Source organism: Engystomops pustulosus, chromosome 5 (genome assembly GCF_040894005.1).
Source record: "Engystomops pustulosus chromosome 5, aEngPut4.maternal, whole genome shotgun sequence".
In the NCBI taxonomy this organism is placed as follows: domain Eukaryota; kingdom Metazoa; phylum Chordata; class Amphibia; order Anura; family Leptodactylidae; genus Engystomops; species Engystomops pustulosus.
In genome coordinates, this window is record NC_092415.1 from 94237572 (window position 1) to 94263492 (window position 25921).

Below are 25921 nucleotides of genomic sequence, written 5' to 3' on the forward strand. Positions count from 1 at the left end.
ATCTGCTGACATGCTGCATCCTCCTAATACACATGTGAGAGACACAGACATCAGCTACACAAGTATCTGACATGTTCTGCTATAACATGGCTGCCTGGAGCTGTTGTATCTCTCCTGTACACACACAGACTGCAAGGGGAACCATTACACCATTATACAGGCTGTCAGTCAAGCACTGGGTGTGTGGCTCCCACTCATGAATAAGCTGGACAGCTTGAATATGCTAATGACTCATTGGACATTTCACAGGTCATTTGCATACAGCTTTAGGACCTCATTGCTTAGGTTTACAGGCATGTAGAGGGACAATGAAGGGATCGAGGCAATGCTCTCTAATGACAGTTTATGAAAATATAGTTAGTCTAGGCGGTTAATTTTCCTGATGGGTTCTCTTTGAAGGAAATCGACCATTAAAATCAAGCATAATAAACCAGGGACATTTACTCATGGATCCAGGCACTACTATTGTGGTAATCTTTTTATGTTATCCATGGCCTTATTCCTTGCTTGATTTAGATGGTAAATTTCCTTTAATTTAATTTTTTTTTTCAATTTTTATATATTGCAGATGGGGGTAAAGAAGTCCTCTCCATGCACCAAGTCCTCCTGTATCTGCTCAGAAGTAACAAGGCTTTAGTTCCAGAAGAAGAAATTGCAAACATGCTTCAATGGGAAGAACTTGAATGGCAAAAATATGCTGAGGAATGTAAAGGGATGATAGTCACCAACCCGGAAATGGTAAGTGGTCATTCTAGAATGATTTATTCTTACCTTGTCTGTCTTTTTCTACAAGTTGAGCAGTACATAGCCATTTTTCTCCTTTTTTTAGCCTTTCTCAATCAATTCTTCACAGACCTTATTGACAGGCTTAACAGACAGTTGGGAAATGTAAATATAAAATTAATTACAACATACTCCACTAAAAATCTAATAATTTCTGTTAGCTTCTATGCAAGGAGAGGGCTTATCTGCTGTATTATACATCTGCTGTTATAGGGCCAAAGGGGACGGCAGTTGTAATGACATTTGGAAGCTTTTCAAAGAAGACCAAGGGCATGTTGTAATGTAATCTGCGGCCAAACAGCAACACTGGCACTAACAATTGTTACAGTGTCAGCACCACTGTTCGGCTGTCAGGCTGGGACTCCCTACATCACAATTCTGAATGATGCAAAAGACTCCTGTCCACTCCACAGTGCTTGAATCCGAGCATGTTTGTGTACAGGTAGCCTTAGATATTTTGCTTGTCGAAAAAGCATAGTTGTTTGTACAAAGGTTAGATAGTTGTGTTGATGTTCAGAGGTGACTTCAAGAAACAAGTGGCGTAAATAAAACTCACTTGTGCTGTTTTATTACCGAATTTTTATAGCTTGCACTTCTGTGGTCCAGGTGACACATCCACCTTTGATCATTTTGTATTGAAAAAAAAAAAAAACTGTTTCTAGAATACACACCCCGAAACAAGACTTTAGGGTTGTATAACAGGATATGGACTTAGGAAGTAAATCATTCTCTTTGTGTATTATGATATAAATCATGTCATGTTTCACATGCACTAGTCTCTGCTCTTTTCTATCAGACTTTCTTTTGCTGCACTGTTATTTCACATTAGAGGTGTTAGCAGATCTCATTTTCTATTCCATAAGTGTGGATGAATATGTTTATCTATGCACTTCATTAATATTTTTCTCAGAAAGTGATTACTATAAAAAGCCCCATAGTTTGGCCCTTGCTTTTGTTCCTTAGGACAACATTGATGTTTCTACACCTTCATTGTATTCCAGCTGACAGTGAAGAAGGAGCTGTGAAATCTGTAGAACGACTTCCTAGGGCTCTTCTACACCAGCTAAAGAGCAGTTTTGACAGGCCTTCAACCCCTGCAGTTCCAAATGAATGATATGTTAACACCAGCAAAGTTATGATTTTTCCTTCCTTACAATTTTTTTATTTTTTTGATTTGAAGAAACCAAGCTCGGTTCGAATTGATCAGCTTGACCGGGAGCAATTTAATCCAGAAGTAATTACATTCCCTATTATTGTCCATTTTGGTATAAGGCCTGCCCAACTCAGCTATGCCGGAGATCCACAGTAAGTTCTTGTTATTCAGCACATTACTTGGTTACAGATTCTGTCTGTTTATTATTGGCTTTTATAACATGAATGAATGCAACGAATATTGTTGTAGGGAAGATGAGTGAAACATTGAGTTCCCATAACATTTGATGTTTTTGTTTTCAAAAGAGAATCCAGACCACTCCTTACACCTTGTCTGAACAACCCTGCTTCCCCTAAAATAGGACATCCCCCACAAATAAGACCTAGTACAATTTTGTTCAAGCTTAGAAATATAAGGGCTCCCTTGAAAATAAGACCCAGTGGCTGTCAATGCTACAGCTCCCTTAATGCCATATATTAGCATTAGTAGATCATTCATATGCTGCAAGAGGTTGTGAAGAATTCATGGGAAAGAATCACTGACTATTGCACAGAAAATGTGATATAAGCCGCTACCCAGACAAGAAGGGCCCATTTTCAAAAAGTGCTTCTGCTAAACGTGAGAGATTGGGGCTAATGATTCCAATAGATATGGATTCACAATAAAGAGAGTTTGGAGAATTATAAGAATGTTAGAAATGTTGATTTTTTTTGTTCAACAATAATTGTGAATTCTAGTTCAAGGGAAAATAAGACACCCTCTGAAAATAAGACCTAGTGCCTCTTTAGGAACAAAAATTAATAAAGACACTGTCTTATTTTCAGGGAAACACCGTATTAAAACATCCTGTGAGAGTGGAGTATAGTCTCCACCACCCTTACAGTAAAGAATTTTATTTTTTTTCCCACCAACTCAATAACTGAAAACTGCATACATTGTCTTTATGTTATCATCACCCCTTCTTTACCATGGCCTGTTTCTGCTGAAGTATTTTACAATATACTTTGTCTTCCTAGGTTTTAAAATACTTTTTTACAGCGTTCATTGTGCGTGTTTAATAATGAGTTAGTCATATTGTACTGGTTTGTACATACACAGTGATTCTAAATATTTAGGGTGTGTGGCGTTTTTCACTTTATTTTTCCAGGAAATGTAAGTTTTACATGTAAATTGGGGTTATGGGTCGACATGGGCACTGTAAGATTCTGATTGTGTGGCACTGAATATAGGCAGGCCAGGGGTCCAGATCAGACTCAAGGGCTGCCATAGCGGGCGTTCGCATGGAGAGAACCCTCCGCTGCGGTGGCTCTGACACATGCATTTAACATATTAACACCTGTGATTGGAGCTCAGCGGAGGATATATCATTTACAGGGCGGAAAGGGGTTAAACATCATTTGTGACTGAATTCCAGAAATTCTGTTATAATATATTATCATCTTTTGTGTTGATTACTTTACAGTGCAAAGTATTATCACTTAATATTACGGTTCTGTTCTATCAGTAAAAAAAATACTAAGAAGAAGTTGGCAAATTAAAGACCTCTGTGGTCCCCCACTATTAACTGTGAACAAAGCTGGGGTTGTGCTATTCATAACAACCACCTGCTTTCAATCAGTCAATTTTTTTAGCCAATTACACATTCCCTATTGCCAGCAGTATGTATTACCTTTTAATGTGATACCATATCCGGTAATTTGGAGAAGTTGATATAATGAAAGACTTGACATCATATATTTCCAGCTTTTCCAGCCTCGGTGCTCCTCATAATTTTTTTAATCTGCTACAGTGGGTCCTTGTGATCACTTGAGCCTGTTACAGGCTTGTAACGTGACAAAATAGAAACCGCCAGGGAGGTAGGGACCTTGGTCGAGTTAAAAATGTAATTTTTTTTTTAAAGCATGTTATTGCCATTCTTTGATAATGTGCATTTTTTTTCATGCACTTTACTATACAGGCAGTCCCCGGATTACATACAAGATAGGGTCTGTAGGTTTGTTCTTAAGTTGAGTTTATATGTAAGTCGGAACTGTATATTTTATCATTGTAATCCCAGCCAGAACTTTTTTGGTCTCTGTGACAATTGGATTTTAAAAATGTTGTGTTGTCATAAGAACCAGGATTAACACTAAAGCTTCATTACAGACACATTTGATAACTGTTACAGCTGATGATTGTAGCCTAGGACTAAAGTAAAATAAATTACCAATATCCAGAGGTCCGTTTGTAACTATGGGTCGTATGTAAGTCGAGTGTTCTTAAGTAGGGGACCGCCTGTAGTGGAAACAGAAGTTAGATACATGCAGTAAATGGATTTCCACCCTTAATATTAATAAAGTTGTATCACATGAAATATCGATTTACTTCTCACCCAGGATGTTGACGAGTATACACATACAAACTGATCAATGTGGATTATCCCTTTTGATTTTGGTATGAACAGTAAATCTTTATGGATTCATACTTTTAAGTGGTTCCCAGAAGAACCAGTTTGGCTGCAGTATTAAGTCAGATCATTTCCATCTTGTGTTCTATTAAATTTTAGTGTTATGTGGATTTTGTGGTTTCGCTGAATTGTTAACAACAGAACTAACCTAAAGAAGAGGAATACAATGTAGAAAAATCACTTAAAGCACCACCAGTTCATGGTAGGGGTATATCTAACATTTGTAAACTTCACTACTGACAGTCTTGGACAAACATTGGGGGACACAGCACCATGGGTATAGGGCCAGCTGCGAGAGGCTGACACTAGGTAGAAAAAAAGGTGTTTGCTCCATCTTGATGGGCTTATACCCTCACCACAGGCCTTATGCTGATCAGTTTTTAGCCTAGTGTCTGTAGTAGGCAGACATGACCGCTGGTTTTTATACTTACTGTAACATCAGTTTTTGTTGATACATTGGGGGACACAGATCCACCATCTGCTTTTATGTCCTTTTCCAATTGCTTGCTGTGTTTTTCTCTGGTTCAGGACATGTTGGTTTCCTTTTTTTGTTTTATATTTTTCCCATTGCTTATACACAAACTGATCAGCATATGGCTTTTGGTGAAGGTTCAGCCCACCGAGGCAGAGCCAGCACCTTTTTTCCTACCTAGCCTCCTAGTATCCTAGTAACAAACGGCAAGTACAAAAATCCCAAATTTATGTACACGCCTCTTATAAAGATATTGTGAAGGAACCTTATTGTATGGGTTCATGTTTGCAGGGGATCTTTACTTCTCTGTGGTACCCCGTGGGGTGTTGTGGCACCAGGGCTGGCCAAAATATATAGTAATTGTGTCAGGTGGTGGTGTGCTAGCCCTGTGTCCCTGGATGTATGGGATTCCCGCTACCAGGTAATCTTCGGTGCGCAGCTCCTGGTAGCTGTGCGCCCTCGTCCGAGTCCCCCGGCTACTGTGCATGCGCAGTAGTTCCTTCCCCAGAGCCACGGCCGCGCAGCCGAAGGCACAAATGCGCAGAACGCAGGGGACCCGAACGAGGGCGTGCAGCTACCAGGAGCTGCGCGCCGAAGATTACCTGGTAGGCGGAGTAACGTGGCTACTGGGGCGTGGAGTAGCCGCGACTAGTAGCCTCATGTCCGGCTACTCCACGCCCCAGTAGCCGCATAAAAAAATTTGCATATACATGAAATAAAGTTTTCTAAAAGACACCCGGGACGTGAGGATTAGCCCAAAAAAGGGCTATCCTCACGTCCCATCCATCCACCTACCACCCCTTCTACCTTTATAGGTAGAATCGGGGTGGTAGGTGCCCTTTAACTGAATCAGGGAACTGGAGCCTAAACTGAAGACAGAGAGCAGCGTAGGGTGCTGTGTTATCAGCACATGACTGAACAGGTCTTCTATGGATCTAGACTGAACAGGTTCAGAGGATGGACCTGGGAGACTCCTTCCTCAGAACAGGTTCAGAGGATGGACCTGGGAGACTCCTTCCTCAGAACAGGTTCAGAGGATGGACCTGGGAGACTCCTTCCTCAGAAGTTTCTAGAGGCGTCCACTGGGAGCCTGGCTGAGGGAAAGTCATGTGACCTAAACTTTTTCACCTGTACCATTCTGTCTGTACATGGCAGCAGAGGGCAAACCTTACTTTAATTGAATAATACATTTTGCAACTCCTCCACCACACAACAACTAAACACTTCAGTAGCTGGGTGGAGGTACTGGGACATCGCACCTTCATTAACATTTTTTAAAACCACTTCATGAATGGGCTGTTTTATCCCTTATTGACCAAGCCATTTGTTTGGTCATAGTAAACTATTTAGTTTAAGACGACCAGACACCAGCATGGTAACTTTTATTTTATGCTGATTACTACAATCTTATATTTCTATGCACACTAAAAGTCTTTTCTGTCAAGGATATTGTTTGTTGGCTTTGTATTTGTGACAAGACCTTACAATTTTATAAGTGCTACTGTAGAGAAAATATGATTGCTCTATATGATTGCTTTTATGTTAATCATAGAATAGGTTGTAAATTGTCTAATAGATGCATTTCCTCTTGACTGGGGACAGGCATCCCCAAACCCTGTCCACTCTGGTGTGGGAGCTTGTCCATCCTAAATACAACTGGTTTAGCACTGGTTCTAATCCAATAGTGATGCCTCTTACTATCAGTTTAAGTCCCCAAATTTCTAAGGCTAGATTCACATCTCATATGTTGAATACTACCGATTGACAATTTTTTTACTCCAGAAAAAAAAAGCTCTCAATGTGTGCTAGAGCATAGTATACATTAATGTCCGTAAGCATACTGTAATTTGTACATGCTTTCTTTTCCTGTGCTTTATTCTATCTATTCTTTATTTATTTTTCCTGTCCTGAAAGATGTCGACTGTTGTGTTCTTCCTCTACTGTTCTATACTGTTCCTGTCACTCTCCCCTCCTCCCAGGACAGTGATAAATGGGGAGTACAAAGAAGACACAGCATACAGAAGTAAATGCCTGTTTTCAGACTGCACACTAGATTATTATACTGAGCAGCTACAGGGGGTGATACACGGTGTGTGGGAACATAAGAGCAGAGTGTACACAGAGCAGACATGATGGAGCTGCTTCCTGCAGTCAATGAGCAGACACTGAGGAGCAGGTTGTATAGCCCCAACCCCTCACCTTTTACTGACCTTACAGTCCATAGAGTTTCAATCTATGCACTGTCCTTGGTAGCAGGTAGAGAGGCTGAGGGAGGCAGAGAAACGGCAGCAATAAGGTAATGAAAGTATATTTAAAAAATTTAGTTTTTAGCTATTACAGCTATAGGAAACAACTTTATAAACCTTACAGTTATGCTTTAAGTTAAGAGACACCATTATATCCCATTATCTAATCAAAAAGATGCTTTTTCCCAATTTCTGTTAAATATCCTGCAAGTGCAACAATGGCTGCTATTCATTTTAAGCTGTTAAACATTGAACTAATGAGGATGTGGAGGTCAATGTTAAGAGAGGTGGGTCATTTCCTAAATGCAATTAAATATATATTAAGCCAATTATAGCAAATCCAATATCTGAGCAAACCAGAGTCCAGTCATTCCATAAATACTCCACAAATTGTTGTGTCCAGACTTCTGTCCTTGTCACCTCTGTTTTTACATCACCCCATCCCCCTTACAGGAGCAAGGCCCTTTTATTCTGCAGGTCATGGTGTAGAACGCAAATAAAACATTGCAATTTATACTGATTACATACATTGAACTCCTGTTTACATATATTTGTCACTGTCTGGGTTTCAATAAAGTATTTAATGAAGATTCATGTTCTTGTGTTAATTGTTTATTGAAAACTTTGAAAGACAAGAGCCTAATTATCCATGGCTAGTTAGCGGCTGCAAGATAGAAAACCTGGGGTAGCATAGTGTAATATATAAACACTATTATTCAGCAAAATCAAGACAAATGGCATCCCAGGCTAGGAGTGCACCCTTGGCAGGAAGAATTCCAGGAGAGGAATATATATGTGGGTGCTTAGAAGTGGTGATTACTCATCTCTGACGCCCTTGGAAATCTTAGTGTTTCTCAATACTGATAAGGAATAGTTTAATTGCCTATGCATGACTCTGGGTTATATAACACTAGTCAGTTTACTTTGCCTAGACAGCATGGCCATTAAACCTGGTAAATATATGTCTGTTGGGGAAGGTTTGCACATTCTACACATTTGGAAATTCAAAATACTTTGTGTCATCAATATTTACCTTGATAGGGGAGTACTTCAGCCCCCTTCAGTATTTTATCTTAGCGGCTGAGCATACTGTGTTTTAACCCTTTCATGAGGGTGGTTGCTTTAGGTCATTTTTGATATGGTGCATTTAACCTTTTACTGCAGTAGCCCTTTTTCAGTTCCATTTTTTAATTTTTCATTTTATAGAGCTGTGTAATGGCTGTTTTATGCTGAGCAAATCCTACTTCCTAGTTGCAGTTAATATTCCATTCATTGTACTGGAAAAAAAATTGGTAATAAATTTTATCCGGGTTTTAAAAATTACTTATGGCCGGGTTGGGGAGGGCTATTTAAACATAATAAACATGTATTTACCTCCGCCGCCGATGTCCCACGCCGCGGTCCCTCCGATCCATGTCCCTGTTTGTTTACAGGGGCACGGAAGCCGCGCACAGAGAGCTTCCGGTCCTCGATGTGGCTGGCACCTCCCATCCGCCCCTGTCTCTCAGCGTTGTAAGCGCTGGGAGATGGTGTCGGGTGGGAGCTTCCGGCCGCTTCGGACGAGGTAAGTAGATGTTTATTATTTTTAAATAGCCCACCCCAGCCCGGCCATAAGTAATTTTTAAAACCCGGATAACCCCTTTAATGATATAGAGGTAGGAATTAATATCACTGTGTCTATTTTTGCCAATGACACCAAGCTGTGTTGTGTAATACAGTCTATGGAGGATGTTCATAGTCTGCAGGGTGATTTGGACATGTTTGGTCATCCACTTGGCAAATGAGGTTCAGTTTGGATAAATGTACTGGGGACTAATAATCCAAAGGCAAAATATGTCCTTGGGGGAGTAAATTCGGGAGAGTCCTTTGTTGAGAAGGACCTGGGCATACTAGTAGATCATTAATAAAGTAACAGAATGCAATGTCAATCAGCTGCCTCTAGAGCCAGAAAGTTAGTGTCATGCATCAAAAGTGGTATGGACCACTAGGGATGTAATATTACCACTGTACACAGCATTGGTTCAACTCTGGGCATCGGTCCATAAAAATGATGCCCTGGAGCTGGAAAGTGTTGAAGAAAGAGCCACAGAAATGATAAGGGATATGGAAGGTCTCAGTTATGAGGAAATAATAAGGAAAGAATAAAACAACTAGATTTATTTAGTCTGTAAAAGAGACGACTACGAGGGGACATGAGTAATTTATATATATGAATGGTCCATACAAAAAAAATATGGTGGTAAGTTGTTCCAGATTAAAACATATCAAAAGACAAGTCGGCACTGTCTCAGTCTGGAGAAATCAAGGTTTAATCACCAGAGGTGGCAGGGCTTTTTTACTATGAGAACTGTCAATCTGTTGAATAGCCTGCCTCAGGCTGGTCACATTAGGGATAGCAGAGAGCTTCAAGAAGGGTCTAGATGCCTTTTTACACCAAAATAACATTGACAGTTATGTTATATAGAATTTTTCCCCATAAATCTCTTCCTCATCCAATCCCTTCCCTTCCTTGGTTGAACTTGATGGACATGTGTCTTTTTTTTTTCAACCGTATAAACTATGATACTATGATACCAAGGTTGTGTCCACCGCACCTAGAATGCCACTACTCCTGCCTAAATGGCGCTACTTTCCTTCCAGTGTTGCCCCAAAATGTAGTCGGCAGTGATGGGAATAGCTTTTCTACCAGCGCCAAGGATAGAATCTTGCTGCAGCAACTACCTCATTATCATACTCATACTGGAATTCTAGTGTGTTTTTCTACAACATGCTGCCAAAATAATACAATGTTAGGAAAAGTGGTAAACTACCTTTTATAACTACCAAAATGAATACATAGAAAACTTCCTAACTTTGTGAGGCATATTACTTGTGGGTTTGGGGGATCTGTTCTTTAACTCTGTTCCACAACCGTAAAAGCATTTTCTCTTTCCAAATGAATTTCCTGTTTTCTCCATAAACATTTATGGAGCGAACCCTTCAGTGACTTCAGCGGAGGGACACTAGTTATTTATCTCCATTTTATGTTGTGCTAAAAGGAGCTCTATTCACATAATGTTTGCTGAAACTTTAGAAAAGAGCATGAAGAAAAATAGCTAGTCTCTAGAGGAAGTGAGACTGCGACAGGGTGTCATTTACTCTGATGGAAATAATAAAGTTACAGGTACACAGAACACATTTTACTCTGACGGACAGTGCTTTTATACAAGTATAATCTGTGATGGTTGCTTTTCTCTGCAATGTTTCATTTTAATACTAAGTGGGATGAACAGGGGTCAGCAGCAGGAGAACGGTGACGCAAGATAAATAATGGTTTGAAAGGTACGTTATAGTGACATCAGTGGCTTTCAATGGAGTGTTAGCTTTATGACTTGTAGAAAATTCATGGCACCATTGCCATATTCTCCTGTTGGGAGTACAGTACTCTTCATTGACCATGTATTCACCTTTTCCTGCAGGTACCAGAAGCTATGGAAAAGCTATGTAAAACTGCGCCATCTATTGGCTAATAGCCCAAAAGTCAAACAAGCTGATAAGCAGAAATTGGTCCAGAGGGAGGTAAGCTTTATTTTTACCCACAGAGAACAATTAATGAGGCACAGTTTAGTCTCCGTTCAGCATGATATCAAGTGCTGTCACATAAAACCCCAAGGAATACTTTGCAACTTACTGAGAACAGGTAGAAAGATATTTAAAAGAAAACTATTTTGCCTTTCAAATAACTCTTTATTTTTCAGTATTCTGCACAGACCTCTCTATCCACTTACAAAAGTTTCTATTCTATGCTTTAAGTGGTAATAAATAGATTTTTCTATAATACCTATTAAAGGCAAAAAAATGTTCCTAAAAACCATTAGGCATTTAGATTCTCCAAAATTTCTCAATGTGTGATCTATGACGCTTGCTATTTTATGAATTGATGTGCTGGCCACTGATCCATGTACTTCCATAAAGGGAACCTGTCACCACATTTGCATATATACAGCTAGTGACAGGTTCCTATAGAGCCCTATTAACTTACTGACTCCCTTCTTTGAGCTAAAAATTTTTTGCTTGCATCCACATAAATCACCTTTTATCTTCTATTACCTGGCATCAGAGCGGGTGTGTCTTTCTCGTCCATTTCCCCCCCCCCCATCCCCATGCCTTATGCCTCCTTACTTTTTAGCAGTTTATGTCAAGTGACCAGGGTGAAGACATCACAGGTCCTTTAGTCTCTTAACCTTAGCAAACTGTACCCCACGCATGTATCTGACCACAGCAGCAGCCTCCATGAACATCTACATCTCTCCATCCTCCATGGAGGCTGCTTTGAGTTTATATGATCACATATATGGTGTACAGTTTGCTGTAAAAAACTTTACAAAATATTTCCTATAAGTTAATAGAGGTTTATATGTCTGTAGTTGAATATTAGCAGACAATCCCTAAGTACAAGGAGGCAGGGCAGTGATTTGAAGAGACACAGAGCTGTCAGTCAGAATAAGGGGGTGTGGTTCACTGCTTGCCTGGAAGAGAGAAGAGTCACAGTCAGAAAAGCTAATTTGTATATCAGAAAACAGGCTGTAATTAAGGTACAGTGCCTCATTGGCGGCTAATTTTAGGTGATATTGTTGCACTATTCTTCACTCGACACAGAATTTGTGTTCTGGTGCTCAGTCGAACCGCGCACCACTTTTACCATGCAATGTTCGAAGTGTGTCCCACGCCCCATGTTAAAGGTGCACCAAAAAAAAAGTTGATGCACTCAGAGCAGTGCAGGGAGTGCCAGATTCATGAAGAACGTGCACCACATTTCCTGAAACTGGCACCTCCTGCACACTATAGTAAGCAGCTCCTAGTGCCTTTTTTATGGGTGACAGGTCTTCTTTAAGGCACTTTATTAGCACTAGCACTAGTTGTATTTATTGTCAATGCCTTTTTAACTTCCAGCCCTGATTCAAGCCTGCAGCACAATGCTTGATGATCACTTATGGGCACCATTGATTCATTTGTCTATCATTATATACAGTGTATGTTCTGTCACTAATTCAGGAGCAGAGTCGTGCTCATGGCTGCTTCTATTCCCTGTTCATTTGTTCTCTGTAATAACATAATTGTGTAGTTCACTGTGGTCAGGCTGTTAGCAATATTAGCTTTATGGTCTGCTTAATCCATGTTTACATGCTGCTTGCATATTACTTGCTGGCCTCCATGGTCACAGCATTCTACTGACATCCATCTAATTCTGTGGTGATTTATCTGGCATCTTCCAAGTAATGGATATCTGAGACAGATTTAGTTGCAATTTCTTCCACCTATAGACTGTTGTCGTTATTTTTGTCAGAGATTTCACAACCTAACAATTTTCCCTTCATCTAACTAGGAAGCTCTTCAGAAGATCAGACAGAAAAACACAATGAGGCGTGAAGTAACAGTAGAACTGAGTAGCCAGGGTTTTTGGAAAACTGGCATTCGCTCGGATGTCTGCCAGGTAATTAATATTAATAAGTCAAAACCTTGAGGCTTCTTGGCTGGTTTTGTGATCTTTCTCTCTGCCGCACATGTATTCCGGAGAACGGTAATAGTCTTGCTTGGAGCTTCACACTCCAGTTTGTACATTACCAGGGAGCAGCAGTGTTTAAGAATCAGTGGAGAAGGCCACATGGTGCTTCAGTATAAAGACCCATTTCACACCTTTGTAGCTGCACAGTCATTTTTGAGCTCACACCAATCAACTTTATTGGAAGCAACTAATTATTTAGATTTCACTCTGCATGCAAGGGCAGTTTCACATGGTTTTTTATCAAACAACACTAGATTGCACTGAACGCAAGCATTGTGATTTGTATTGTGGTTAAATACAGCATTTGGAAAAGGAACACATGGGGTGAATGGAAATATAGTGAGATTAGATAAGCCTTTCCTTCGACCTGCACAAAGATTTCTTTATATTATAGTCTTTTGACATTTGAACTATGAGAATTATTTTAGAATACGATGACATTTCCAAGGGTTTCAAAGTTCGATATCCAGCATGTTGGACAGGCTACCTGATGAGACCCGAGACCCATCATCGCCCCGAAAAGGGGGACTCAGTGTCAGCTTTGCCGATGCAAAATTTAAAGTAGTGGAGAGAAATGCAGTTCTTCAAAAGAGAGAGAGATAATACAAAGTATTTTGAGAGAAGTATAACATCCCAATGGGAAAATCCTCAAGAAAGGAAATAAATCTTTATTGAAGAAGAATTTTCATAAAAAGAATTTGGTATCCTTTTTAAATTAGATATTTTTAGTGTTTTCTACATTTGTGTAGAGCATTCTCGTGCGATTAGCTTAACAAAAAGGCTACAAAATCTCTAGGAACATTGTACGCCCTTCAACAGATGTTTGTCTGTTTAGTTAATACCCCAATAGGTTTTAGTGGGCTAGTCTGGTGCAATCTGTACAATAAATTTAATGTGTGTATAGCATCAATGAATAAAATCACAGAAACACGTACATGTGATTACCATATATACTCTGTGTGTGCAAGGCATCCTTTCTACTAAAAGAGACCTGAATACTATCAGTTTCCGTAAAGAATACTTGAGATTATGTTAAGTATACCTCAATGCCACAGTCTTGGTCTCTTATAAAGTCTATCCTTGTATGCTGAAGCGACTAAAGAGATAAAGACATAGTAAACAGTTCACTGGAGAAGATGAGCCGAAGAACCATAAACCCAGTCGGCTGTCCAAGCCCTGTTATTCTATGCTGTATATTCTGGAGTCACCGTAAAGTGGAAGCATTGACATACTTTGTTTCATAACTTGGAATAAATGTACACGTTTTATGAATAATTGACCAAAAACCTCTTAGCTCTTCAGGAAATATTACAATGGAGTCTATTAGCAACAGGAGAGAACCTAATAATGAGCTACCACATATCTTATCCTACGTGAATGACTCTAAAAGAAGAAATATAACATTTTCTTGGGTGATTGTGATCTAAAGATTTGTGGCATTTATGTACACATGAAAATGTTGAAGAGTCTTTGGCTAGAATGAATAAAGGGATATCAAATATTCAGATTAACTTTCTATAGTACTCTATGGATTTGGGAATTAATGGCCCCTCCATTTAACGGGACATTAAAGAGGATATATTAAATCACTACTGACTTCTTTAATAGTATGATTATTATTGCAGCCAATACAGGATTTCACCCAGGCTTTTTATATTACTACAATGTAGAGGGTAGTCTTGCCTGCATCTATGGGATTGTGAGTATACAAATTGTGTGAAAAATAGTCTGTAGGTTGACAAACCTGGAATATTAAGTGAATTTTTTTATGTGTAAAGGGAAACCTAACACTTTGGTAAGTACGATGGGACAATTTTAGGATCTTTTTTAAAACTAGGTAATTCTCAAAAACCAAAATCCAGCTGCTATCAAAGTGTTTTGAACCTTCATCCAGGGCCGGATTATAGGCGGGGCTAGAGCCCCAGGGCCCCCACCATCTTGCCCCCCCCCCCTAAGGGCCCCCACCAGATCGCACCCCCTGCGCTGCCCGCGTCCTAGCTCCTGAGATGCGCGCTGCATCGCTCCCCCTCGCACAAGTGACACTGCCTCCGCCTCTCCGGCCTGCTCCCCCTGGTACAGATGATACTGCGTCCGCCTCCACGTATATACTTTATGAGTTTGTAAATACTCTGTGTATTAGTGTATAAATATATATGAATGCATAAATGTGTGTGTATAAGTATATACTTGTGTATGTATGGGTGCAAGTATACGAGTGTAGAACTTTGTGTGTGTTGTAAGTATATAAAGGTGTGTATACATCAGTGTATAAATGTGTGTAATTGTATAAACATGTCTGTATAAGGGTACACAAGAACGTATGGGGGACGTATATCTGGCCGCAAATTTGCTACCGGATATACTTCCTTCATAGGCGTCTTTAGTGCTTTGGTACGGTAAGCACAACGAGTACTCACTGTTTTGTGCTGCGGCCGCAAAAGACATAGAGCGTGCCCTATCTATGGCCGTGAGAACGACCATGCAGCTCTATTCTCTATGGAGAGGGGAGAGGTGAGCTGCGATCACCTCTCCTCCTCTTCAGCACGCCTAAGGTATGCCTGCCAGGCTGTAGTCAGCTGTGTTACTGGGGGCGAGGTGGCTGTATGTAGCTGTGTTACTGGGGGGCAGGCGGCTGTATGTAGCTGTGTTACTGGGGGCAAGGCGGCTCTATGTAGCTGTGTTAGGGCACATTCACATGGCCGTCTGCGGGGACGTACATGCGGCGCATGTACGTCCCCATAGACGGCAATAGCGGCGCGGCACAGATACGGTGCCACACATGTGTGGCACCGATCCGGGCCGCACACCGCAAAAAGATAGAGCATGCTCTATCTTTCGTCGCGTGTGCGGCCGTGCGCCGCTATTCTCTATGGAGAGAGGAGGGGCCGCCTCCTCTCCAGCACACGGCGGTATGCCTGCACGGCAGGCATACCGCTGTGTGAATGTACCCTTACTGGGGGGAGGGGGCTGTATGTAAATGTGTTACTGGGGGACGAGGCGGCTGTATGTAGCTGTGTTACTGGGGATGAGGCGGCTGTATATAGCGGTGTTACTTGGGGGGAGGTGGCTGTATGTAGCCGTGTTACTGGGGGGAGGGGGCTGTATGTAGCTGTGTTACTGGGGATGAGGCAGCTGTATGTAGCTGTGTTACTGGGGATGAGGCGGCTGTATGTAGTTGTGTTACTGCTGGGATAGTGGAAAGGCATCAGGAGGACATGTACACTCAGTGGGGGCCTCCACCAGATTTTGCGCCCAGGGGCCCCACCAACCTTAATCCGGCCCTGCCTTCATCATATGAATAAAAATTTAAAATCGTCCCACTTGAGGTTGCGTTCACACATGACGTTTACATTGCATTTTAAAACACAATACAACAGCTGAGGAGAGGAGATTTTCCTAACTCCATGGCTGTTAACATTTGCGTTTTGTTTAACTCAGATGTTAACAGCGATGTTATGAGGCAAATCCCCTCTCCTCTGGTGTTACACTGCGTTTTGAAACGAAGTACAACACCACGTGTGAATGCAGCCATAAGCATTTACTTTTAGCAGTTCAAATTTAATCCAGCAAGAAAGATCTTGCTATAGCTTCAATGTTCAAAAGTTATCAACCCAGAGATTTTAATGTGGGTTCAGGACAATTGGATACTGCACCTTCTGCTTTGTGGTGGACAACAGGTTAAAGACATCAAATAGCTTTACATCTCGGGGAACATTCCAAGTTGTTGCAACTTTCACTTTTTCACCTTTTGCTGATTTTTAAGCAGTTGATTTGTGTGACAATTCTGGTCTTCTGTGATGGGCTACACGACCACCTTCCCATTGAATAAACTTTCTGGGGTATTTGTCTCTGAAATAAAAGGTTGCTGCAGTTCAGTATAGCTAAGCAGTGAGACTCCAGGTTGTTGTGTTGTTGTCCTCAGTGGCACCTCTACAACCTGATGTTTTAACGCTGATGAAATAACTATCTTTACCTCAGCACAGTGCAGGAAACCATAATATGCCCCAAAAAAATATGACCCAAAAAAAATGTTTTATTCAGCTGCATGAAATTCAATAGGAAATGCTGATGTGCTAGAGTGCATCAGATGAATTTCTCCGAGGTGTATGAGTAACCGCTCTAAAAGGCCGGATAATTTCACTTGAGTCTCTCCATTCAGGTTTGATCAGCGTCAAGGATGATAATGGATCAGTCACTCAATCCTTCCTTACGTGTTTTCAAAGCCGACCTTATATGTGGCTGTAGCGATATATTGGGGTATATGTTACCTTGTGAATCTTGTTTCCAACCCCCTTGATCATTTGGCCATGTCCGTAAAGTGTGTCCACATGTTGCAGTTAAAACTGCATCGTAAACTGTTGCTGTATTTTTAGGTGCACTTTATTTTAATAAGTGAAAAACATAAACTGAACAGATGAATCCCGTTTGTTGAACAGGTTTCCCCTTCAAAATGAAATTTACCTGCTCAGCTCATGTCTTTTACCTGTTAAATTTCTAAGGCCCCTTCCACACTTGCGCTTTTGACGCACAGAACTTGCATTCCACTCTGACCCATTGTAATCAATGGGCTTTTTCAGACTTGCTTTTTTTTCACGCGCAGGTTTTTTAATGTGCCTATAAATCTCAGCATGCTCCACTTTTGCAAGTCACGCGCGTGAAAAACGCACCATACAAGTCTATGGAGATGCATCAAAAACGCATTGCACTCTGAGACACATGCAAGTCCAATACAAGTGCAATGTGTTTTTCACACATCAATTGCCATAGAAAAGATAGAGCTCAGTCCTGAGTCTTTTTCATGTGCATTATCTGCGTGTGAAAACGCATTGAAACTGCATTGAAAGCGCGCGTGAAAAACTGGGACACAGAACAAACTCTGACTGAAAACTGATTGAACTCTGATGCAAAATGTCAGTTTTTCACTGAACAAACCCTGATCGCACCCTGATCAAACTCTGACGTGATCTGCAACGCAAGTGTGGAAGGGCCGCTGGTGCACACGCACCGCTTTGTCTGTGTTTGCGGCCGCGGCCCAATCCATCAGCTTTTCTATGGAAACGCCTGCGATCGGAAACGAGCCGCCGGTGTTTTGCATTAAATTAACGCAAAACACCGGTGGCTCGGTGGGTGTGGCTTTGTTTGCGTTTTCAAACGCAGACAAAAGCAGTGTGTGTGGCACCAGCCTTAGTCTGTGCCATTCTTCTAAATTTCACAGGAGTTTTAGTACTGCTTCTAAGTGCATTGACACATGGCTTTACCGCATGGGGTTTAAAACGCAATCCAGCTGAAGAGAGTTTTACATGCGACCATAAACATGCGGTAACTGTTGTGTTATGTAAACACAAATGTTAACCGCAATTTAAATAGGGAAAACTCTCTTCAGCTGTTCCATTGTGTTTTAAAGCGCATGCATTAACGCCACTTGTGAACATACCCTCTTTCTAGAGTTTAGGATCATGCCATGCCTGGCTTCACTTTTGTATACTCAACATGATTATTACCATCTTATTTCATGGTTTGAGCGAAGGCACACATCACTTATTTTAAAATCCAATTTTTATAAGTAGGAATGAAAGGACAAACTTGTATGTATCTTGTTATATATACAAGTTTCAGAAGCTTATACTCTCTTAAAAGTAATATGAGCTGTTCTCCGCATAATATCTTACCACATCGCAATCACTGGCTATAATAATTGACTGACATTCAAGAGGTGCTATTGTTATGCAGGCTTTTTTTTTTCCAAATCTCTAATGGTTTAATAAGTATTTTATCTTTTTCAGCATGCAATGATGCTGCCAGTGCTGACCCATCATATTCGCTATCATAAGTGCCTCATGCATTTAGATAGACTAATTGGATATGTGTTTAAGGAGCGCTGCTTGCTGCAGGTGAGTAAATACAATTTCGTCTTTCTTGTACAAGTCATGTTGTATGCTTTGAGATACAAATTGGTTGAGCGAGTATATTGTATTGCTTGTTAACCGTATCATGGAATAGTCTATGTATTGTAGTCTGCTTTTTATTTATGAAACAGCTAGTGGATGTATGAAGTTTATATATAGTAATATCTATTAGTCCAGAAATCCATCTAATAGACTAGATACAGTGATGGATGAGGGCAGAGGAGCAAGGGAAATTATCAAGAATGGAAAAAACATAATATACCATCCAATGCTTGTTATAATGTACTGTGTACTATTGCTCACTCCCTATTTGATTTTGAAAAATTCTTAAAGGGATGGTTCCTTCTTATTCAATAAAGGTATATCATCCATATATTTCATATATACACTCACCGGCCACTTTATTAGGTACACCAGTCCAACTGCTCGTTAACACTTAATTTCTAATCAGCCAATCACATGGCGGCAACTCAGTGCATTTAGGCATGTAGACATGGTCAAGACAATCTCCTGCAGTTCAAAACGAGCATCAGTATGGGGAAGAAAGGTGATTTGAGTGCCTTTGAACGTGGCATGGTTGTTGGTGCCAGAAGGGCTGGTCTGAGTATTTCAGAAACTTCTGATTACTGGGATTTTCACGCACAACCATCTCTAGGGTTTACAGAGAATGGTCCGAAAAAGAAAAAACATCCAGTGAGCGGCAGTTCTGTGGGCGGAAATGCCTTGTTGATGCCAGAGGTCAGAGGAGAATGGGCAGACTGGTTCGAGCTGATAGAAAGGCAACAGTGACTCAAATTGCCACGCGTTACAACCAAGGTAGGCAGAAGAGCATCTCTGAATGCACAGTACGTCAAACTTTGAGGCACATGGGCTACAGCAGCAGAAGACCACACCGGGTGCCACTCCTTTCAGCTAAGAACAGGAAACTGAGGCTACAATTTGCAAGCTCATCGAAATTGGACAGTAGAAGATTGTAAAAACGTTGCCTGGTCTGGTGAGTCTCGATTTCTGCTGCGACATTCGGATGGTAGGGTCAGAATTTGGCGTCAACAACATGAAAGCATGGATCCATCCTGCCTTGTATCAACAGTTCAGGCTGGTGGTGGTGGTGTCATGGTGCAGGGAATATTTTCTTGGCACTCTTTGGGCCCCTTGGTACCAATTGAGCATCGTTGCAACGCCACAGCCTACCTGAGTATTGTTGCTGACCATGTCTATCCCTTTATGACCACAATGTACCCAACATCTGATGGCTACTTTCAGCAGGATAATGCGCCATGACATAAAGCTGGAATCATCTCAGACTGGTTTCTTGAACATGACAATGAGTTCACTGTACTCAAATGGCCTCCACAGTCACCAGATCTCAATCCAATAGAGCATCTTTGGGATGTGGTGGAACGGGAGATTCACATCATGGATGTGCAGCCGACAAATCTGCGGCAACTGTGTGATGCCATCATGTCAATATGGACCAAAATCTCTGAGGAATGCTTCCAGCACCTTGTTGAATCTATGCCACGAAGAATTGAGGCAGTTCTGAAGGCAAAAGGCGGTCCAACCCGTTACTAGCATGGTGTACCTCATAAAGTGGCCAGTGAGTGTGTATGTATGTGTATATAAATATTTGGTCTACTTGATCAGTCCAGTCTGTCGACCTTTTTGCTAAATTATTTTCTTAGTCTATTGTCATGTAGAACTGTATATGTATGACTAGTGGTACCATATAGTATTTAGCATTCATCTGGTGCTTGCACACAGTAGTACCAAAAGGTCAATGTCCTCTCTTGATGATCCCCTCAGTTACATCACCACACTTTCAGACCACTATTCCCACTATTTAGTACAACACATTTAATAAGCTGCTTGCGGTCAGCTTGCATTTTTCAAACTTTTAAACTAGTTTTAAACATATAAGAGCACTAATATAGTGTATATCATTCACTTCTGTGTATATGCCAGCCTGACGCCTCATCAGCGCCTTTTCCACAGTGAACACCCCTTGGAAATGTCACTAAAGTGATGGACTATATGGACTTAGAAGTGAGTGCTATACAGTATTGTGCTGTTCTATATTGAAAAATGCCAGCTGACTACACACAGTTTATTGAATCTTGCAGATACTGCTAGTGGATTTTTTTTTTTTTTTTTTAAGAAATGAGTCTATATCGATACATATATGAATTGGTTATGGCAATTTTGATACAAATTTATTTAAATCAGACTCTTTGTGCTTACTTTGTAGTGTAATTAGAACCATGTCTAAGCAACAACAAAAAAATCATAGTTTCTGTAGTGTTACATCAATAGTGTACATAGACAGGGCACAGGATCTTGGAGAACCTTTGCCCTGGCTGCCTGAGTAAACTTACAGAGAAACCTTCGTTTCATATAATTTTTGATACTGTGGGGAGGGGGCAGGTGTGAACATTTTTCTAATATACTTAAGTAACAAATTCTTCTTAGTTTGTACAGTAACTGGCTGTAAAGTGCCCCCTAGTTACAATGTTACTTCATCGTTTCTAGGGCAAATCCAAGACAGATCTCTCTCTTCTCTCCTGTTTTCTACACAGCTGTGAGTGTTAACCCTTTCTGCTCTCTCCCTGGCTGCAGTATGTTTTAAGTATAATTTTCAAACATCCAAGCTGAAAGGGAAGGGGTTAATCATCACTACTAGAAGTGTTTAACCAAACACAGGGATATTAGATGTGAGCTCACGGAGCCAGGGGGTAGCTTGCTTATATATATATATATATTTTTTTCTAAACAAACAAATCAAAATTTTGTTAATAAAGTGTATTAGAAAAATATTCACTACATCTTCCCATACAAAATATAAAAAATTATTTCAAATGATGGTTATGTTTTAAACTCATATTTTCTTTATCAAGTTTGTTTTTCTTTTATGCCTCAAACCTTTATGCTTCAATACAGACTTTTTATATAGTAAAGAAGGGTTAGTAACTGGTGTTATTTTTTTTTTCCTGTTAGAAGTTTTTCTTCACTATATAGAACCTATATAAAATCTGCTGGTATAAGCTAGTAGCAGGCTTATGTTCAGGACTTATACATGCATATGTATGTCTTTAAGACATTGTATGGTCATGCCACATTTTCTGTTGCATGGCCACAAATTGCCACATCATCTAATGAATTTGGCCAGGGTTTTTCCTCTGTTGATTTGTTCTGGTGATAGCATATATTTTTTAGACCACTTAGTATCTTTCCCATGGTGTTGCTGTCATATTTCACAGTATTCTCGAGCGGTCATATTGTTTGCCGTTTTTCTCAATGGTGGTCCTACATCATAATCTCACTTTCACTCTGTTTGCACAAAGCATTCTTATTGTTACCACTATACAGGAACATGGCCAATACAGATTAATCCATATCCTGGCCAAAACAGTGTTTCAGAACATTAATCCTCCATACAGAGAAGCGCTGAGTAAATCTTTCACTGTCAGCAGACCTGCAAGGCACAAATAAACCCCTTTACTCTTCAGAAAAAGATTGAATCCATTTTCTTGCAGACAAGCTCGCATCATACCATCGAACCTGTTCCTGTTTATATCTAAACAGAATATTAATCCTTTAGCGTTCAACACAAAGGTATTAACCCTTGCATTCCAGTTAGCGCCACAGTTTATCAGCTGTTAAACTATTGCTCATGAGTGTAACATTGTGATTCTTAAATGTATTCTGTCAGCCTGTCAAGGGTTTACTTTTCATTTGACTGTCACTCGACAAGCATGTCGGCCTCCTGGAGGGGGACTTGGCTTTGTTACTTAGATGGTGTGTCTCGAACAGAGAGTGAAGGGAAATTTAAAATGCCATTGTTTCGTGGTGCTCATTGGCTTGTAAAGTATTGGCATTTCCAACACCCACAAGGCAATACAGGTACTTAGAATTGTGGTCTTATTAAGCAGCATATCTGACCATAATATGAGACCATTGAAGGTTTGTACACCTGGAAATGCAGTTAGCAATCCATGTATGTGTGTCTGTATGTGACGCCTCATAATGCTGGAATTGTATCTGGCCAAATAATACTGCTCTAGACTGATGCTCTCTAGAATTATTACACATAGTGAAACAACATATAAGACCACCAGCTATTGTTGTATTGAGAGGTTGTCCTAATAGGTGTGGTGGGCACTATAGGGAATAAATGGTCAACTAAAAGTTGCTCTCATCAAATTATTTGATGGTCCTCACGTAGAGTTGGTATGTGCACCATTAAGGGAGTTTACTACCTCCAACAAGCAAGGTGTAGATAAATGCATTATGATTTCCAACATCTCCAATGTATTTTATGAGACAGTTGGTGCTCCAGTATCATGTCCCCCTGGAGCACTGCTATTCCCACCCAAATCACTTACCATTTCTTTTCTTGGGCAAGTGGCACATCTTTGTCCCTGCTCACTGGGAAAAGATACAATAATTTTGGAAAATATTATTGATATTACAATGGTAATGGGGGAAAAAACTGAAATGTAAAGTGTTACTAGCACCTGTAATAATGTGAAACTCATTGAGCATGTGGTACAGTGTTTTTTTTTTTGTTTTTTTTTTTGTTTTTTTTTTTTTAGCACATTTTGATTATAGATATATCTTGTTGTGAGCATGTCATTGACATACCCTTCAAAAGGACTTTGAGTAACATGTCCTCATCTGGCTCCCCAGGCAGAGGCTTTTACAACCTCTTCACACACTCCTAGAGTCAACATGAATGGGAGTTGTGGGGGCTATGCGAAGGGCGTCATGGAGAGATGGTCAGGGAAGACTGAGATGGTCAGTGACCTGACTGCCTTCTCTGTCTTCCTGCTGCCATGTGCTGCTTATTCTTGCCTCTGTGATGCCCTGGTTGATTCTTTCGTGAGTCGGTCAGATATTGATGACGGGTGAGAACCGGTACCATTCTAGTACCATTTCTAAGTTCCAGTGCTGTATCTATATAGTAATCTTTGTTCCGGTTGTAATCTTTGTTGTGAATTTGCCAGTCAAGGGCCCCCTAATATCTTAGTGGCAGCCCTGCTGCTCTGTGTACATTCTAGCCTTTGCCTCTTCATGCCCATGCAGTTTAGAATATTGAATGCATTGAATATGTTCCTCTCCAGCCCTAATATATTTCCTTAAGGCCTACAATTATGTCTAGCTACTGGCAAATATTGTAAAATGCCAAATGCGGTTAATCTTTAATAATTTTAAAACCAATGCATTAAGGCAGAAAAGTAATTTTTCATTTCCAACTTGAGAGATGAAATACATTTATCTTGTCAAGTCTACAAAATGTTAGACACGTGAGAGCATGCACCAGATTCCATCTGCTGTCTCACACAAGGCTAAGTACTAATCAAATTAACCTCTTCCCTGCCTCAAGTGTACTCCATACTGAATATACATTTGTAACAAATCTATTGATAAAGCTACGACTGCTTTAGGTAAAACCTGTTATGGGAGCAGAAAAAAATGTGTGCTGAAGAAATGTTCCAATGCATAATCTGTAAAGAATGATATAATTTTCAGTGACACTGCTGCATTCAATTTACTTGTAATTGTGTATTAGTTATCAATGCCAGTTGTGTTAGGGTGATGCCACACATGGCGTTTTTAGTTTTCAAATCTTAAAAACCACAAGCGTTAAACGCATCATTTTTAAAAACCGCATGCGTTTCTTGAAAACGCATGCATTTTTGTCCGGTTTTCCAAATTTGCTCAATTAAAAATGGACAAAACCGCATGCATTTTTTAACGCATGTGTTTTTTACGGTCTGAAAACGCACTAACTAAAAACAGCCTGGATGAAGGGCTGAGCCCAATTAGCAGGTTTCTCTTCTCTTGGTTTGTCATCTAATTTCTTTTCTATGTAGTAACAGAACACTTATTATTTAGTGTTTATGGGAAATCTGAATATGCTTTACGACGACAGGCAGCACATACAGGATCCCGAATATAGTGACCTCACCAGTCATAGGGGGTCATTCACTAAGGGCCCGATTCGCATTTTCCCGACGTGTTAGGCCCCTTCCACACTAGCGTTGCATTTCACGTCAGAGTGCAATGCGTGAAAAACTGACGTTTTTGGCTGCGTTTTCGTTCCATTTTTCCTTGGAGTAATTAGCGTTTTTGCGTTTTTCATGCGCGTGTTGTTAGCGGTTTTTTTGCGTTTTCGGCGCGTTTTTCACGCGCTAGTCAATGGGAGACTCAAGCCTTTTTCAAAGGGACCATGGTTTGGGATTAAAATGTGTTATTTAATTGAAAAATAATGTCTTCTGATAAGTTGCAAACATCTGCGATCTATTCTTCACTGTTCCCCGTGTATATTATCTCCCGACAAGTTAGCAGATGTAAAGAACAGTGAAGAATAGAATAAAACCAGTGAACACAGTGAACACAGGATCATTTAAGAGAAAAACACAGTGCAGAACACAGTGCAGAATAGATTACAGATGTTCGGCACATCTGCTTACTTGTCGGGAGATACGCGCGGAACGGTGCGCCCAAAATAGCATGTGAAGAACAATATATATGTGTGTGAAGAACACATTGCAGATGTTTAAATACATTTCAGCAAATTGTTATTATGTGTATTATAAAAATTTAGACACTTTCTACAGAATGACAACAAGCAGAGATCTAGAAAACTTGGACGAATTGATACAGAAAGTAGTATATGTTTACTTCCAGTGGATAGAAATCTGTCCATGGTCACACAGGTGCTCAGATTGTTAGTATCGTAGAGAGTTATCAGAGCTGTGACTGCTGTGTCAGATTCCTGTCCACTGCAGTGCCCTAGAACAGTCGCAACACTACAAGCAGAGCTATCTGCTTCCAGCTCTGTCTACTCTAAACTGTCTAAAGTATAAAAACGCATGCTCCACATTTGGTGGAGCTGTCCGCTCATCGCCCCCTTGTGGCAGAATATTAACCAGCTATACAATACTCTGGCCAAATCACTGGTCACCTTGACAGCAGAGCAGGCTCTGCTCTCGGCTCTCCCGGGACCAATCTCAAGAATAAAGAAAGATATCCTGAGACATTTTCTGGTAGCTACTCGCCAGATTATTCCTCGCTGCTGGAGATCTCCTACTCCCCCCTCCAGAGCGGACTGGGTTGCCGCCCTCAATCATATCTTCAGAATGGAAGAGTTGAAGGCTATTGATGACGGCAAAGTCACGCAATTCTACGCTACTTGGTCCATTTGGATAACCTTCAGGGATTCACCCTCTTTTGCGGCCTGGGTTACATCTGGGTCAATGCTATAAGGCAGCTTCACATGCTTCTTTATTTTCCGATCTTCTTTGACTATTCATTCTCTTTAGCTCTACTCTTTCTTACCTACCCCCTCCCCCCCTTAGTGTCCAACCCCT

The 25921-nt window shown here is 40.6% G+C and overlaps 1 protein-coding gene across 1 annotated transcript in view; it reads left to right on the top strand.

Annotated features, from left to right (window-relative positions):
• The window catches only part of DROSHA (drosha ribonuclease III), a 176059-nt gene that overhangs the window by 62660 nt on the left and 87478 nt on the right, over positions 1 to 25921 (top strand). Inside the window, exons 13-17 of the mRNA XM_072152739.1 lie at positions 569 to 738; positions 1964 to 2088; positions 10559 to 10658; positions 12466 to 12573; positions 18429 to 18536. Of these exons, the coding sequence (XP_072008840.1) occupies positions 569 to 738; positions 1964 to 2088; positions 10559 to 10658; positions 12466 to 12573; positions 18429 to 18536 (611 nt within the window). The remainder of the gene's footprint in view (positions 1 to 568; positions 739 to 1963; positions 2089 to 10558; positions 10659 to 12465; positions 12574 to 18428; positions 18537 to 25921) is intronic.